We start from the raw sequence: 14,745 nt of genomic DNA, 5'->3' as shown, positions 1-14,745 counted from the left end.
TCAATTCCCCTCAGGTCTACGCCGCAACGGGAACGGCCGACAGTCGCTTCTCTTCTCGCAGGTTCCCTTCGCCGATGGCTAGGCAATAGGCGAAGGGGGCAGCAGCATCCCACAGCGCGGTCATCAGAGCGGGACAGGAGACACGCCGCACCGGGGCCCACCCCACAGCTCCAGCCCAGCCGGCACAGGGTGCAGAAGGTGTCCGGCCGTCCCTCTCCGGGCTCATCCGGCAGCGATCCGTGGTGCGAGGGGAGATCGGGACCGCGGGGCTCAAGTTAGCGCTCGCTGGTCCGGTAACTGCGGAGCTTCCAGGGGGCCAGCAAAGGCCGTAATGGCGCAGGATTTCAGTGCCGAAGACAAAAGCACCCAGAACTCGGGCATCCGGGCGGGCTGAGACTCCGGGAAAGCGGCAGCACGGTCAGCGCGTCTTCGCACACGTTTCACCTCGAAAATCGGCGAGGATGGGCATCAGGATAGTAGTCCGAGGCCACGGACCGACGGAGCCGGGCGCTCAAGCGTCTGCTCCGGTCGCCATCTTGGCTCCTCCTCCCCTTTCACTGTTTAGATGTTTGTGCACCCTGGTGAAAGAGCTTTTTTGCACTTAAAAAAAAATCTGTATGTTTCTTTTGTTTTTTGTTTTTCTTTGTTAAGGACATTTCTTAATATTTTGTTCTGTACTCAAATAGACAATAATTCCTGGCATTCAGCCCATAAAAATATTGCCCTGAATTTGTGGAGACTGAAAGATATCTCTATATATAGGATTTTCTATGGGATGTGGATTGCACAATCAGTTAGGAAAAATTAGCACACATCACTCGCTTGGCGCAGGATTACGGTTTGTGGTGTACGATTCATTTGATAACTGAAATCAAACCCAGGACTGAATGGAAAATATAGGAACTAACTTATTTTTAATAAAAAGTACAACCTAAGGTCTCTACTGGTGCACGCCAGACCTCCCTCGCCCGGATTAGTTGGCAGGCACAGTGCATTGAACATATTTGTCCGTATTTCCGCAGTTTTTCCCTAGAACATGGAACTTTTCTCTAGTCTTCATCATGCAGGAACATATTACTGCCTGAGTGTATGTGCATCATACATGTAGGGCTTTTCAGTCGGTTTGAACAATGATCCCACCACTAAACCATGGGATGGGTATTTTTCATGGAGGAAGCTTGCATAGGGTTTTTTTGCCGTATTTGGGCAGGTGTACGCCAGCACCAATGGAGCCCTACCAACCACAGACCCTTCTAAAAACTTGAGACCCTAAAGAGTTCATGGTAATGTGGCTTTATGAATCCAAACACATTTTATTACATCAAATGCACATCAAATTTGTAAGGGTGAAAAAGAAATCCCAATTTCTGCACTTTCCTGTGAGAGAAAATCCAGAACACCTGCTAGATGTCAAAAGTCCGACCATCAAACCTTCCCACGCTTCTCACAATTAAAACAGTCTTCCACATGTGTGGGTGGACATATTACACTAATACTTTAAACCTGTGAAGACCATAAAAATGGCATACACATGCAAGTTTTGGCCTTTTTCAGTCCATTACTACAGGCCCACCCACACACTATTTATTGTTCGAAGTATGGGAATGCTGCTTGATGAGACTTTGGTGTTTCCCACAAATTTCAGAGCTTTTTGTCATAGAAATGTGCTGAAAATATATTTTCTGAACCAGAGTTTGACATTTTCATGGCATTCTGAGGAAGAAAATTGGAATCCATGCAAGCGATGCCACCTTGGACTCCCCCCTTACCACACCCCCCTCCACACTCCCTCCCCCCAGGAGTCTCGTTACATTTCTGGGGTTGGTTGCCTTCCTGGGCCCCAGCTGATTTGAGCACAAGTTCTATAGCTTCCGACATCCCAAAAATCAACCTATTTGTAGTCTTGTTTCTTGTGCTTTCCGTGGTCTCAATCTTGGGCCTTTGCTCAACCTTGCCATCCCACATTTGTGGGGTTCCGTTTTATTCAGGGGAATTTGAAAACACAGGATGGTTGATAATGTCAGTTGAAGTTCCCTATTTTTGGCTTCCTACTGTCGGCCTGTAGCCACAAAAAAGACTTTTTGGAAAAACCATCCTCACCACTAACTGGTATTGTAGGTAGTGCAGAATTTAAAGTTGTACAAATGACGGCTAAACTCTGATTATTGGGTAAATTAAAAAAATACATAACTTTCATGCACCCTTAATTCTTACTCATTAGATTTTTCATGATCAAGTGATGCACGGTCTGTACATGGTGAAAAAACTTTGTAAATCCTGGTTTGGTTGTTGGCTTTGGGTTTCATGGGCCCAAGAATTGAGACCCAAGCTATTTGGATTTCCATTAATGCTAAGATAAAAAAATCCAAACAGTGTTGGACTTTGACGGGGCTCCTTACTCTCATGTTTCTTGTGGCGAGAGTGTCATTGGAGTGGATGAACTGTTTGAAATGAACTAGAAGTAGAAATTGAAAGGAGAGTGATATTGAGAGGGACTGAGCTGTTCCTCCTGCCTATCCCCACTTCCTTTACTCCCCACCTTCAGACAAACTGGATTGGGGCCAAAGAGCATGGCTTGGAAGGAGCTAGAAGCAATGATAGCTGTCCTTGGGCTCTTATACAACCAGTCTGATCCAGGGAAAAAGCATTGGAGGGGCCAGTGACTCCTGTTTGATCATTTTGATATCTGTGTTACACCACATGTTACATCAAGTGCATGTCCAAGAAGTGGTCCATAAGTTCGGACTTTGTCACGTGATTTGTGAGTTTCAGTGCCCAGGAGGGATCGGACACCAGTAAACTTTCTGCCAGTACCCTGACATGTAACTAGGGAGATGGGAGGAGATTGAAACAAAAAAGGTGTGTTGGACCATGGGAAAGAGATGTTGACATACATATGTCACCATGCCATCTTATTTGTATTTGTAATTGAATTTATAGGGCGCACAGCTACCCGCAAGGGGTCTCCCGGCGTCAGAGTTGAAGGACATCCTTTCATGATTTAAAGATACATCAATTGGGGAGTGAAAAGATAAAGGATATTTTCTTGTTCTGTAGATGGTGTCCATTGTCCCATTATTTTCTCTGACCTGTTCGGAGCCAGTTGTGCCAGTGGCCCATAAAAAAGTGGCTTCCAAAGGACGGTGTTGATGGGGGGTTGATGCCTGGAGCAAGAGTTAAAAAGTCCTTAGATTACTTTTTGTATGTAAAGGGCATGCAAAGAGAATAGAGCAAATTAAAGTTGGAATCAGATCTTAAATAATGACTAAGAACCGTATAATAAATTAGGAGAATGCTAATGGTCTTTGACATAATGGGCAGAAAGGAAGGCTATCTTCCGGGTATTGGATTCTAGGGCTAACATACCTCTGTTGTATGAGACCTATAATCATTTGAGCATTACAGCAGCTGAAAGGTGGTAAAGCTTCAGGGCCTATAGGCTAGCGGGGATTTTTTTTTATCTTTTAAATGGTGACTCTTCAGATTCTGTAGCACTTCACTTCTTCTAGATGGGCACTTCCCAATATTGTGGCAAGAAGATAATACCACTCGTGTTTGTAAACATAGCAAAGTATTAAAATTATTAATGTATATTACCAGATCGGAAATGTATTTAATAGCTACCCATGTGTTAGGAAATATAATATGCATAGACCAGCAAAGTTTCCATCTTAACTTGTCATTTCATCACCATTTTGCTGCCATTCTGGCTTCTATTGACATGTCCTCATACTTTTCCATGCTCTGATAGATCTTTGTGGAAGCAAAACAATGCCCCATTCCAAAAGGATTTCCTGTGGGCAGTCTTGTCTAGATTTGTTTTTCCTAATACAAGGATTAATACCAGTAAAGCCTTTAATGTTAATCCTAAATCTTCTGTGATTTTAAAAGAACTTGTTAATTAATTTTCTTTAAAGTGTGGTATCAAGAAAGATTACCTCCTGTCTTCATTACTATTTGTTTTAAGCAGTTAACTCTTGAAAGAAAACCCAGAAAGGCCATGTTTTGAGTTTGACCATTAACTGTTAACGTGCAAAAATATGCTGATTGCTTTTGATCTGAGCTAAGACTGCGGATTCCTAAGTCATTCAGACTGTAAAAATATTTGGCACATTCTCTGGTATAAAATCAACAGTCCAAAAACTGAAGTAGCCTTGTGGCATATCCTGAAGATTGAAGGGGACGGGATGCCATATTCCAATAAGCATTTGGCAAAGCCCGTAGTTTTGATGTTGGTATTGGAGTATAGAAATATACAATAAAAAGCTTATTTGTAGTACAAAAGAAAAAAGGGATGCTTTGTGTGTACTTTTCACACAAACCAGGCAATGGAAAGGTGAGCATGGTGTAAGGAAATGGATATTGTCGCACTATAAACTCTAACTATAGCCCTTGTTCTTGGTGACAGGTTGTAATTTTAGCAACTATACTTTAAAGTGTGACCAGTTGGATATTTGTTTAGCCCTTAGAATCTGAGGCTTGTAAAACATTTATTTGGTTGAGGCTTGCAGCAGAAGCATGGGCTATACCTACGACACAAGTCTGCTGACTGATAAGTATGTTTTTTTTTTAGCTGTGCTGAGAACACTTGTTACAGCATCAAATACTTCTGTGATTCCAAGGATTCAGGAATCCGGTGATTCAAAACTTTGTTTTGAACTATATTATCTCATGTACTCACCACTCTTACTCCCATGTCTAAGTAAGATCACTGAAAAATTAGTTAATTCTCATCTCATGACCTACCTGGAAGGAGCAGACATCTTACACCAAAATCAATCTGGTTTCAGACCTCAGCACTCTACGAAATCGGCCCTCCTGTACACGACTGAATCGCTTACAGCCGCCCTTGACCAGGGATAGAATGAGTTGTTGGTGTTATTGGACCTATCAGCTGCCTTCGATACGGTCTCACATGTCATCCTCTTAGACCATCTCGAATCCCAAGGTATCTCTCACATCGCCCTTGCCTGACTAAAATCGTTTTTACAAAATCGAAGACAGGTCATCGCCCTTGGACAATAGCTGTCAACTGAAAAATCTCTGCTCTCCGGGGTTCCACAAGGGTATATCCTCAGCCCAGTGCTTTTTATTGCCTATATGGCTCCACTGATTAGTCTGATATCATCCTTCAACATCGAGAGCATCTCTTATGTGGACGGCACGCAGCTAATCTTGGTCCTAGACAAAAATTCCACATCGGCTGAGGAAAATCTTTGTCATGGTCTCACAGCGTTTTTTTATTGGATGAAGGCCAATCATTTAAAATGTAATTCAGAAAAACCAGAAATTATACCACTAGGGAATGGGAACACGTTTTCACTAGTCTATGGTGACCCTCGTACACCCCACGCTTCCCCTAATAGTTACGGTAGCCAAAAATTTAGGGGTCAAATTTGATTAAGCACTGTCTTTCCATCAGCAATCCCTAGAAGTGGCTGGCACCTGCTCCCACCTGATAGTCACTTAAAATGTTCTTTGACTTACTCACCAGGACGGAGAGACAGGCAGTCGTAGTGGTCTTAATTACATCTAGACTGTATTAATGCAACAGCCTCAATGCAGGAGCTAACAAGTTGGTCCTACACAAATTACAGATGGTACAACACTGTGATGGTGGGGAGTGGCCCCGTGCGTGGAACAATGAAGATCACTAGTCCGGATCAAGAGCTATAGACTTCTTTAATGATCACGCTGCAGTACAAGAGTGAATAACTGTTTCTATCCCTCGTTCTTGGCTTCTGTTCCTCCTTCTAGGTCCGATGGGATGGCTCCGGCGGTCATGCAAGGAAGAGAAAGACCACTCTTAGATTCACTGTTCACCGGTTTAATAGTGAAGGGGGGGGGGGAAAGGAGTGATGAGTCACCGGGGGTCCGCCACCAACAATGCTACCGTTGGCCGTAGGGAGGTAATACGTGTGGAATGCCCTGTCAACCAGCCCCAAAGAACCATCCCCGTGACCTCCCTGCTAATGATACCCTGGCTACTTCCCTCCCCTTGGTGAAATAAAACCCAGGGTTCGACCCCGTACCTTTCCCAGCTACGCTCCTCCCGTGGGTGCGTGGCAGGGCGAGACGCCGTGTCGTTGGCCTCCAGGCACTCCGTCCCTCTCGTTGCTGGGGCAGCCATCTCCTCCGCTCCCGGTCCTCCCGATTCTTCCTCCGTGCGCTTCCTCGCTCTCCTCGACTCTCCCTCCGTCTGCTTCCTCGCTCTCCTCGACTCTCCCTCCGTCTGTTTCCTCGCTCTCCGTCTCCACTCGCTTTCCGACTTCCTCTCCTCCGTGGGCTTGCGCGCCGGTCTCTTTGAAAACTTCCTCCTTACGTGCACTGCTCAGACCGGATTGGTGCGCCTGGGGCGACGTCAGGAGGGGCGTGTCAGCCTCCGAAGCAAGCCAGGCTGTATTAAAGGGGCCACGGGCGTCCTGCAGAGATGGTGGAAAGGCATAGTCACTAAGGGTTCTTTCCGTCCCCTCCTCCTCTCCAGCGACCATGCGACAAACACGCTGCAGCCGCTTAACACTAAAATGACCCAGGAGGTAATCCGCATCTGCTGCACTGGAAGCCCCACCCTGGCTTCCGATCCACAAAAGAATTCTGTTCAAAATCCTGATATTTACCTTTAGAATCTTTCACTCCTCAGGCCCCCACTACCTTCGGCCTAGATTTGTGCACTATACACCTTGTCTTACTCTCAGATCATCCAATGCAAATCTAGTAAAACATCCAGCTTTCAGACACGTCTCCAAAGGGGGAAAATCAATTGCAGTGATTGGGTCCAAGGCCTGGAACTCCCCAATAACCTTCGTTCCATCTAATCAGAAACCCAGTTCAGGAAAGCCCTGAAAACCCGGATTTTTACGGCCCCTGATGCACAATGTAGAGCACTCCTCTAAACCATTTCTCTTCTGTCCGCTTCAGTCACCCTGTCTGCCTAGCGATCCGCTCAGCTCCATGATGCTCCCCGGAGTGATAGCTGCGCTTTACAAAACCCCTTTAACATAACAGAACTTGTTGACCTAATAATAAGGTCTTCCAGGAAGAATGTATTGGTCCTCCCTGCTGTATGGTTCGTGTTGGGTTGGCAAGGGTAGCAAATAACTATAAGCTGGGCGTGGTTAGTTATGTCGGTAGGGATTTTTGTTTTCTGAATAATGTAATGCAAGTTTTTTTATGGAAAAGTGTAGTGGGCCTTAACGGATTGAAAGTAAACAGTATGGCATTTGGGGCTCTCAGCTTATCAATGCTTTAGGTAGCAATAGTCAACCAGAAAAAACTTCTTAGTGCGTAGGAAACCACTTCACCGGTCAAGTACCAAGTCGCTTTGATGGAAAGAGCTTGGCTGAAATCTGGTCTGTGCAAGTTTAGGGTCCGGTAACACAAGTGTTAATGATCATTTCCAAGTCTTCTGGTACAAAGGTTTATACTATTTTGATACTACCCTTAAAAATGTTACTGGTTGTCTCATTTCTACTGACCAGAATATTCAGGTCCAGTGCCTGAGCACCAAGCAGGCAGAATCCTTCTGGCTTGCTGTGCAGGGTATGTTCAGGACAGCTCTGGTCTTCCCTGGCCAACCACCAAGGGGAGGAGGTTGCTGCGGTCTTAGTGACTACAGCATCTCCGACTCCAATGTTTTGAGAGGCTGCACCACCAGTGTCACAGTCCTAAGTACTGAAAAAAATCATCAAACTAAAACATAGACAGTGGAGTTATCATAAGGTGTAGGTGTCTTGTTTCCCCCAAGGGCATAACAGAGTATATGATAGGTGGAGGCGCGGGCATCGGTACAGTCGTAACTCAGAGGAGCCATGACAAAACAAGAGTTTTAAGGTCTGTTTTGAAAGTTCGGAAAGAGGTGGTGGTCTGAAGGATTGGAGGTAGCGAGTTCCAAATTCTAGTATTATTACCGGAGAAGGATTGTGCTATAAATGTTTCCCTTTTGAAAGTAGAAGGTTCGAGCAGTACGTTTTCAGCATTGCGTGAAGGTCTGGAGCAGCCTAATATTTTGAGTTTGTTCGCCAGGTAGTGAGGGGATGAAGTGTGTATGGCTTTATGGGTGATGTAGGCAGTCTTGTAAATTGACCTAACTTCAGTAGGAAGCCAGCGAAGAGGAAACAGTATGGGTGTAATATGATGATTTCTTTTGGCTCCATAGATGAAATGTGCTGCTGAATGTAGGATGGATTTTAGAGGGGAAAGGTGGGTTTTAATGAGGCCAGCAAGGAGAGAGTTACAGTAGTCCAATCTGGAAAGAACCAATGATTGGACCAAGGCTTTTAGGTCCTGCTCAGGAAGGCGCAGTTGGTAGTGTGCGTTCTTGACAATGGTGTTGATATGCGAATGATAGGTTGAGTCTTTTGTTTAGGATGGCGTTTAGGGATTTGGCGCTGTCAACGATGGTAGGTTTGTTTTTAAGTATGTTCAGATTGTCCATCCATGATTGAACAGGAGGAGGGGAGTTTAAGGTAGGGAGAAGAAGGAATTTTCTTTTGGAGGGATTCATAATGAGTTAACATCCAATCTTGGATGGAGTTGAAGGTGGTGTTGAGGATTAAAATGTGTGCGGAGGACACCTTTTGGTAGATTAGCGTGTCGTCAGCATAGAGATGATCATGGATCCCGGATTTTTTTTTTTAGGAGATTTCCCAGCGGTTCCATGTAAAGATTGAACAGGGTGGGCACAAGGATCGAGCCTAGAGGGACTCCTTGTTCCACAGCCTTTGATGTAGACAGATAGTTTGCTATTTTGATCATCTGAGATATGCTCGAAAGGTATGATTCAAACCATTTGAGCACTGTACCTTCAAAACCCATTCTTTAGTGTAATGTGTTAAAAAGAGTGTTGTGATTAACAGTGTCAATGGTCCAGAAGGATCAGTAGACATGGCTTGCCTCAGTCAAGTACGCGCAGGGCATCATCGATAACTTGTAGCAGAGCTGTTTCAGTGCTGTATCATTGGGTGAAGCCAGATTGAAATTCGTCAAGAAGGTGTTGTCCTTGATATGTTGAGAGAGTTGCTAAATACACATCTTTCAGTCATTTTAACCAGAAAAAGGAGGTTGGAGATGGGGCGGAAATTGTTAAGGTCATTCACATCAGTAGAGGGTTTCTTTAGAAGTGGGATAATCTGCCCTGTTTTGAGGGCAACAGAAAGGGCGCCTTGGTTGAGGAAATGGTTAACCAGATTGGTCCAGTTGGGTAGCATGTAGGTGTAGACGTCCGAGGCAATGTCGCTAGGGATGGTGTCAATAGAATGGTTTGAATGTCTTTGTTTTCAGAATGCTCTTGAGGAGGGCATCTTCAGTGTTGACATCAAAGCTCTGCCAGGAGACTTTGGCTTTGCAGTCCTCAAAGGGGGAAGAATGAGTGACACGGTTAACGAGCGATTTGTTTTACTTTTTAATCGAAGAATAGGGCAAATTCTGCTGCTTTCTTGGGAGGGTTGTCAAATGTAATGGTTGAGGAAGAGTTGCTGGTAGTTTTGATAAGGTGAAATAGCTTTTTAGGTCTCTTCTTGGCGGAGTCGAGGAAGGTTCTGAAGTGATTCGCATTTTCACTAAAGATGTGTTTGTGATCGCACAATCTTGCATAACAGAGATTAGAGATTAATGGTGGAAGGGGATTGTCTTCATTGCTTCTCCAGGTACCTCAAGTTCTTTCTTTATTCATAGAGGGATTTATTGAACCAAGGTGCTTAAGGAGTGGGCCTTTTCTTTTTGGATTGTAGTGGAGCAACTTTGTCAATCATGACTGTAAGACTGGTGAGACGTTGGGTGGTCAAATCATTGACATCAGAGTTTGGGCCAAAGACTGAAAGTGCCCTCATAGCTGTGTTGCAGAGAGTGTCAAGGTCCATGTCCTTGAAATGCTTTGGTTTTGTGCTATGTTGTAAGAGAAATTCCTCGGAAAAATGTGGCCAGCTGGTTAGCAGCTGAATCTTCCAAAATGCTCCAGTAAAGACTAAAGTCTCCAAGAAAGATCAATTTGTCGCTTTGTGAGTATTGGTCACTAGCAAAGTCGGTGAATTCCTCCGTGAAGGCAGAGCAGTCGCCTGGTGGGTGATAAGTGGCATAAAACCTGATAGGGGAGCTGTACTGTAATTTAAGTTCCAGAGAAAGCCATTCGAAGGTGTGAAAAGAGCTGCTGGAAAATTCCTTGAATTGAAGGGAGTTTTGGAAGACCACTGCAACGCCTTCCCCAACTTTACCCTCTTTCAATTCTGATGATGGAATAGTCTGTGGGGAGCAGAAGATCGAAAGTAGGATGGAAGGTGTCATTGAACCATGTCTCAGTGAGGAAAAGTATATCAAGATTGTATTGATTGATGGTGTCTGACTTTTCCAGCTTGTGTTTAGTTGCAGATCTACAGTTGTGAAGCAAACAGCGCAGCTCTGATAGGACCTTTTTGGTGAAGGGGGTGTCGGGGCTTTTAGAAGCTATTGGGGTGATGTTCCTGTATGTTGGTGCCTGTGCTGAAAATGGCTGGTGTTTGGTTCGAGACAGGGAGATGGTTAGTATAGTGCAATGATTAATGTTGGCTGGAGAAGAGAAGGTGGGGGGGGGGGTAGAAGTATTCTAGCTAGCCAATAAATTGGAAATATCTGTTGGTGACAGATTGTGTGCAGCTTTTTTGGGGCGTAGGAGAAGGGTACTCCTTGGAATAAGGAGTTTGGGGTAATGAGCATTCGCCTGGGGGAGTAGGGAGTCGGGTAAAGTGTATATTTTAGAGTTTATGTGGGAGATGGTAGCTTTTAGCTGGGAGATGAGGAGGCCTTGTTTATTTTCTAAGGGGAGTAGAGAAGAGCACGTAATGTTATGATGCTCGACTGGTTAAGACAGGAGTTCGACTTAAGAGGGAGAGCGGGGGGGAGAGAAGATTTGCTGGGGTCTAGAAATCTAAAGTCTGGTAAAGTGGTGCTGATTGGTAAGAAGTGTGGGTGCAGCTGTGGTGAAGAGAACCTTTTACGGGCGTTCATTGTAAGAAATAGAAGTATTGTGTTTTAAATGAGTAGGAGGAGAAGGATGAAGGCTTTGGTGGGATGATGGTAGGTGGGGAGGGGAGAAAAGGGCATCAAAGGAAACGATGGGCTCTGGGGAGGAGAAGACGGGAGGGGGGTGAAGGCACGTGAGCTGGTTAAAGTGAGTGTATGTGGCCTGGAGACATGCACGATGGGAAAAATTGACTCTGAGGGTAGATTTAGAAAGTATATGGTTCTTCTTGGCTAGGGGAAGGGGAGGGGAAAGGTAGAGGTTGACATAGGTGGGTAATGTGTCAAGCGGCAGCACAGGATTGAGGGAGGTGAGTGAAAAGAGATGTATGGGCTTTGGGAAGGATTCATGTTAAAGGGAGAGGAAGCAGGAGAAGAAGGGTGGGGTGGATAAGAAGGTAGAGCGTATGGTGGTGAAGTCACTATGTGAGCTGGGAAGTCTGGCTGTTGGAAAAATGGACTGGATGAGGGGGTGAATGACCTGGTTGGGGGCAGGTTTCTTTGGAGTCCTGAGATGGTACATGGGGGCGAATGAGTGTACTGGCCAGTGGCTGAAGTAACGTTAAATGAGTTATTGAAGATAGTGGTCCAAGATGAGATGTTGAAGAAAATGAGGTGTTTCGAGCATCCCATATTAGCACCTATGGTATTGATCAACGAAAAGGGAATCGGGAAACTGTTTAAAGGTGTTATGTTTGAATATTTTTTCTGATGCTTTGGACAGATTGGGAGGGTCAATAATATTTAAGGAGCTGGCTACAATTTTCACTTGTTTGTGTCGACATAGTTATGAAGTAGAGAGGATGTGGTGAGGATGCTTTTCACGTCTGTGTGTTCGATTCTTCGTGCTTCCTTTCTACTATTCTCTTGAATTAGTCATCACCTTGCCGAAGAATTTATGAGCACCATGCCACCATAGGTTGAATCTGTTTCATCTGTCTTAGGCGCACTGCACAGCCTTCTTTTTATCACTAATGTCTACCATTCGTATGCGTGATTGACTCTCCGTTTTACTTACTCTGCTGCCAACATTTGAATTCCAGTATTGGTTACGCTCTTTACAGTCTTGAATTGTTTGCACGAATCGAATTCCTTCTCGAATTATCCATCTTGTTGATTTATCCACTTAACCTAAGGAAACTTCACATGTATAACTTAATATTATAACTGACCAACATAATTAAGTATTCAGGGACGACCTTTAAACAAATGTCATTTTTCCTTATCCTATAGATTCCTCATGCTCACATTTTCGTCCTGATGATCTTAAATTCTTGACATCGAAACGCCGTTGACGTTTATACAATGAAAAAACTCCATTCATGTTTAAATTTATCTACATGTTGTCAATGCGATGTATAGATTTTAATATTACCTTCACTCGTCACATCACGCTTTTTTCACAATTTTGTGAGCATGTGAACTAAACCTTTTGAAAAAGCTTTGATTATAATATTTATGAAATAAATATTTACGAAATAAATATTTACTATGTCAATACCTATCTGTGTCCCTACGTACATTGCCAGGCTGAGCGATATAAAACCGATTCGCAATTACTAAATACAATTTGCTGTATGCTAAATGATTTAAACTGTATTAAATTCAATAGTTCGTGCTACTTTAGGACCTTTTTGGCTTAATATGTACCTCTGTTACCTGACACTACTACTGACTACCTCAGGTTCAAATATCGGTGTTCCCTTGTTCTGTAATGCACACATATAGAACTTTGGAACTAACTGGAGCCTTAACTCTGGAAGGTCAAGTCCATTACTACAGCATTCTGGCCGGACTCCTATGTGTCATCAGGGTATAGTCTGAGTGGCGACTTGGCCTAGGAGGGCTGGCCTTAGAGAGCTCTATTTCTCTTTCTCTCAGAGAAGCAGATAACATGTATATTTCCCTCTGTATTTAAGCCTTGCTGACATAGGGACACACGAGTGCCAACTCTGTCGCCTCTCATGGTGGGGGAACTTCCTTAATGGTTTACTCTCCCTAAACCAGTTTGCTCACTCGCATGAATTAAGAATTTCTGGACCCAATGTCCGTTCATGAATAGAATAGTCATATGCATATAAAAAGGAGTTATTATCTGTCTGTACTGTGCCCTTTCATAAAGACTTCTCTACCCGATGCTCCGCTCCCCTCCTAATCCTGTACAATACATTTACTGTTTTCAAACAGTAGCATTACAGCCTGCATAAGTGTAACATTGTTTGTACAAACATTTCATTGCTGATACCTTTTGTTTATTATTCTTAATTTTGGCCAGATTCTGCTTGTTTGTGATGCTTGTGGTCCAGTTCCTACAGAGCTGTAGCACTACTGCACAATCCATCTATTTGACTGATGCTTTGTTTTTACTCCTTAGATTCCATCATCCCATCCTGTCCCCTCTGGAGAGCAGTTTTCAGCTCGAGGTAGATGTCCTTACACACCTCTTGAAGGCCCAAGCTCAGATCTCAGAGTGGAAATTTCTTCCTTCCCTTGTCAATTTGCACAGCGCTCACACCAAACTGCAGACCTGGGGCCAAATCTTTGAGAAACAAAGGGAGACCAAGAAGCACTTGTTTGGGGGGCAGTCTCAAAAGGCTGTCCAGCCTCCACATCTTTTCCTCTGGCTGATGAAGCTCAAAAATAACCTCCTAGCCAAGTTCAGTTTCTACTTCCATGACGCCCTTAGCCGGCAGACAACAGAGATGAAAACTCTGACTGCCAAAACCAACCCAGACTACTTTGGAAAAATCTCGAGTTTCATCAGGAAGTACGATGCCATCAATGTTTCCCTCATCTTTGACAACCGTGGCTCGGTGAACTTCCAGGGGCATGGCTACCACCATCCGGATTCCTACAGGGAAGCTCCCAAGGGGGTGGACCAGTACCCAGCGGTGGTGTCCCTGCCTGGTGACCGGCCAGTGATGCACTGGCCGAATGTGATCATGATAATGACGGACAGAAGCTCGGACCTCAACACGTTGGATAAGGTTGTGCATTTTTATGATGATAAAGTACAAAGCACTTACTTTCTAACCCGGCCGGAGCCACATTTCACTATTGTGGTGATTTTCGAGTCCAAGAAGTCTGAGAAAGATTCTCATTTCATTTCATTTCTCAACGAAATATCACATTCCCTTAAGAATGCCAAAGCCTTTGCTACTCTTAAGCCTGGCTCGAAAGGCTAAAATATGCTAGGCAGCTGCTGCTATCTTCTCTACATGTAAAAAGCTTTGTTACGTGCTTGAATATTGGAATAAATCATTTGCAATCAGTTGCTTGTCTGTAATAAATAACCTCCAATTTTTCTTTGAGTCTACTTTTAACCTTTAAACAATTGAAGTAAGGTGCACGTTTAAAAAAATATATATATACACAAAGGAGCTGGTCTTCAGTTGGATAAAGAAATTGATTTGCTTTATTTGTAGGAAGTTTATTTTTTGGGCTACGATTTCCGCCACCTATCGATAGTAGGGGTAATATCCAGTGTATTTTCGTTTCAAATATTTTTAAATGAAAGTGCAAGTTTACTCGGAGGGTAAACACAAGCAACTTGACGAACAAGCATTTGCAATGCAATAGGTCTCGCATTACTGAAAGTTTGAGCTATTGGCATTGCTAATAGTAATGCAACGCCAATAGCCCAAACTTCTAGTAATACGACACAAAGGCGCTTCAGCGTGCTGTGGTGGGAGGCGGGAGGGGTCTGAATGCGCCGCCAACCGCAATCTTCCAATTTCAGCAGCCTTGCTTATAGCT

At 44.1% G+C, this 14,745-nt stretch overlaps 1 protein-coding gene across 1 annotated transcript in view; it reads left to right on the top strand.

The window, feature by feature from the left end:
* KICS2 (KICSTOR subunit 2) overlaps positions 1-14,260 on the top strand; it is a 71,153-nt gene extending 56,893 nt beyond the window's left edge. Inside the window, exon 4 of the mRNA XM_085653405.1 lies at positions 13,364-14,260. Coding sequence (XP_085509531.1) covers positions 13,364-14,174 — 811 coding nt within the window. The 3' untranslated portion in view covers positions 14,175-14,260. The remainder of the gene's footprint in view (positions 1-13,363) is intronic.
* The last annotated feature ends 485 nt before the right edge of the window (positions 14,261-14,745 follow it).

This window comes from Triturus cristatus, chromosome 4_1 (genome assembly GCF_964204655.1).
Source record: "Triturus cristatus chromosome 4_1, aTriCri1.1, whole genome shotgun sequence".
Taxonomy (NCBI): Eukaryota; Metazoa; Chordata; class Amphibia; order Caudata; family Salamandridae; genus Triturus; species Triturus cristatus.
Note: the sequence above shows the minus strand (reverse complement) of the source record. Positions and strands in the feature narration are given on the sequence as shown.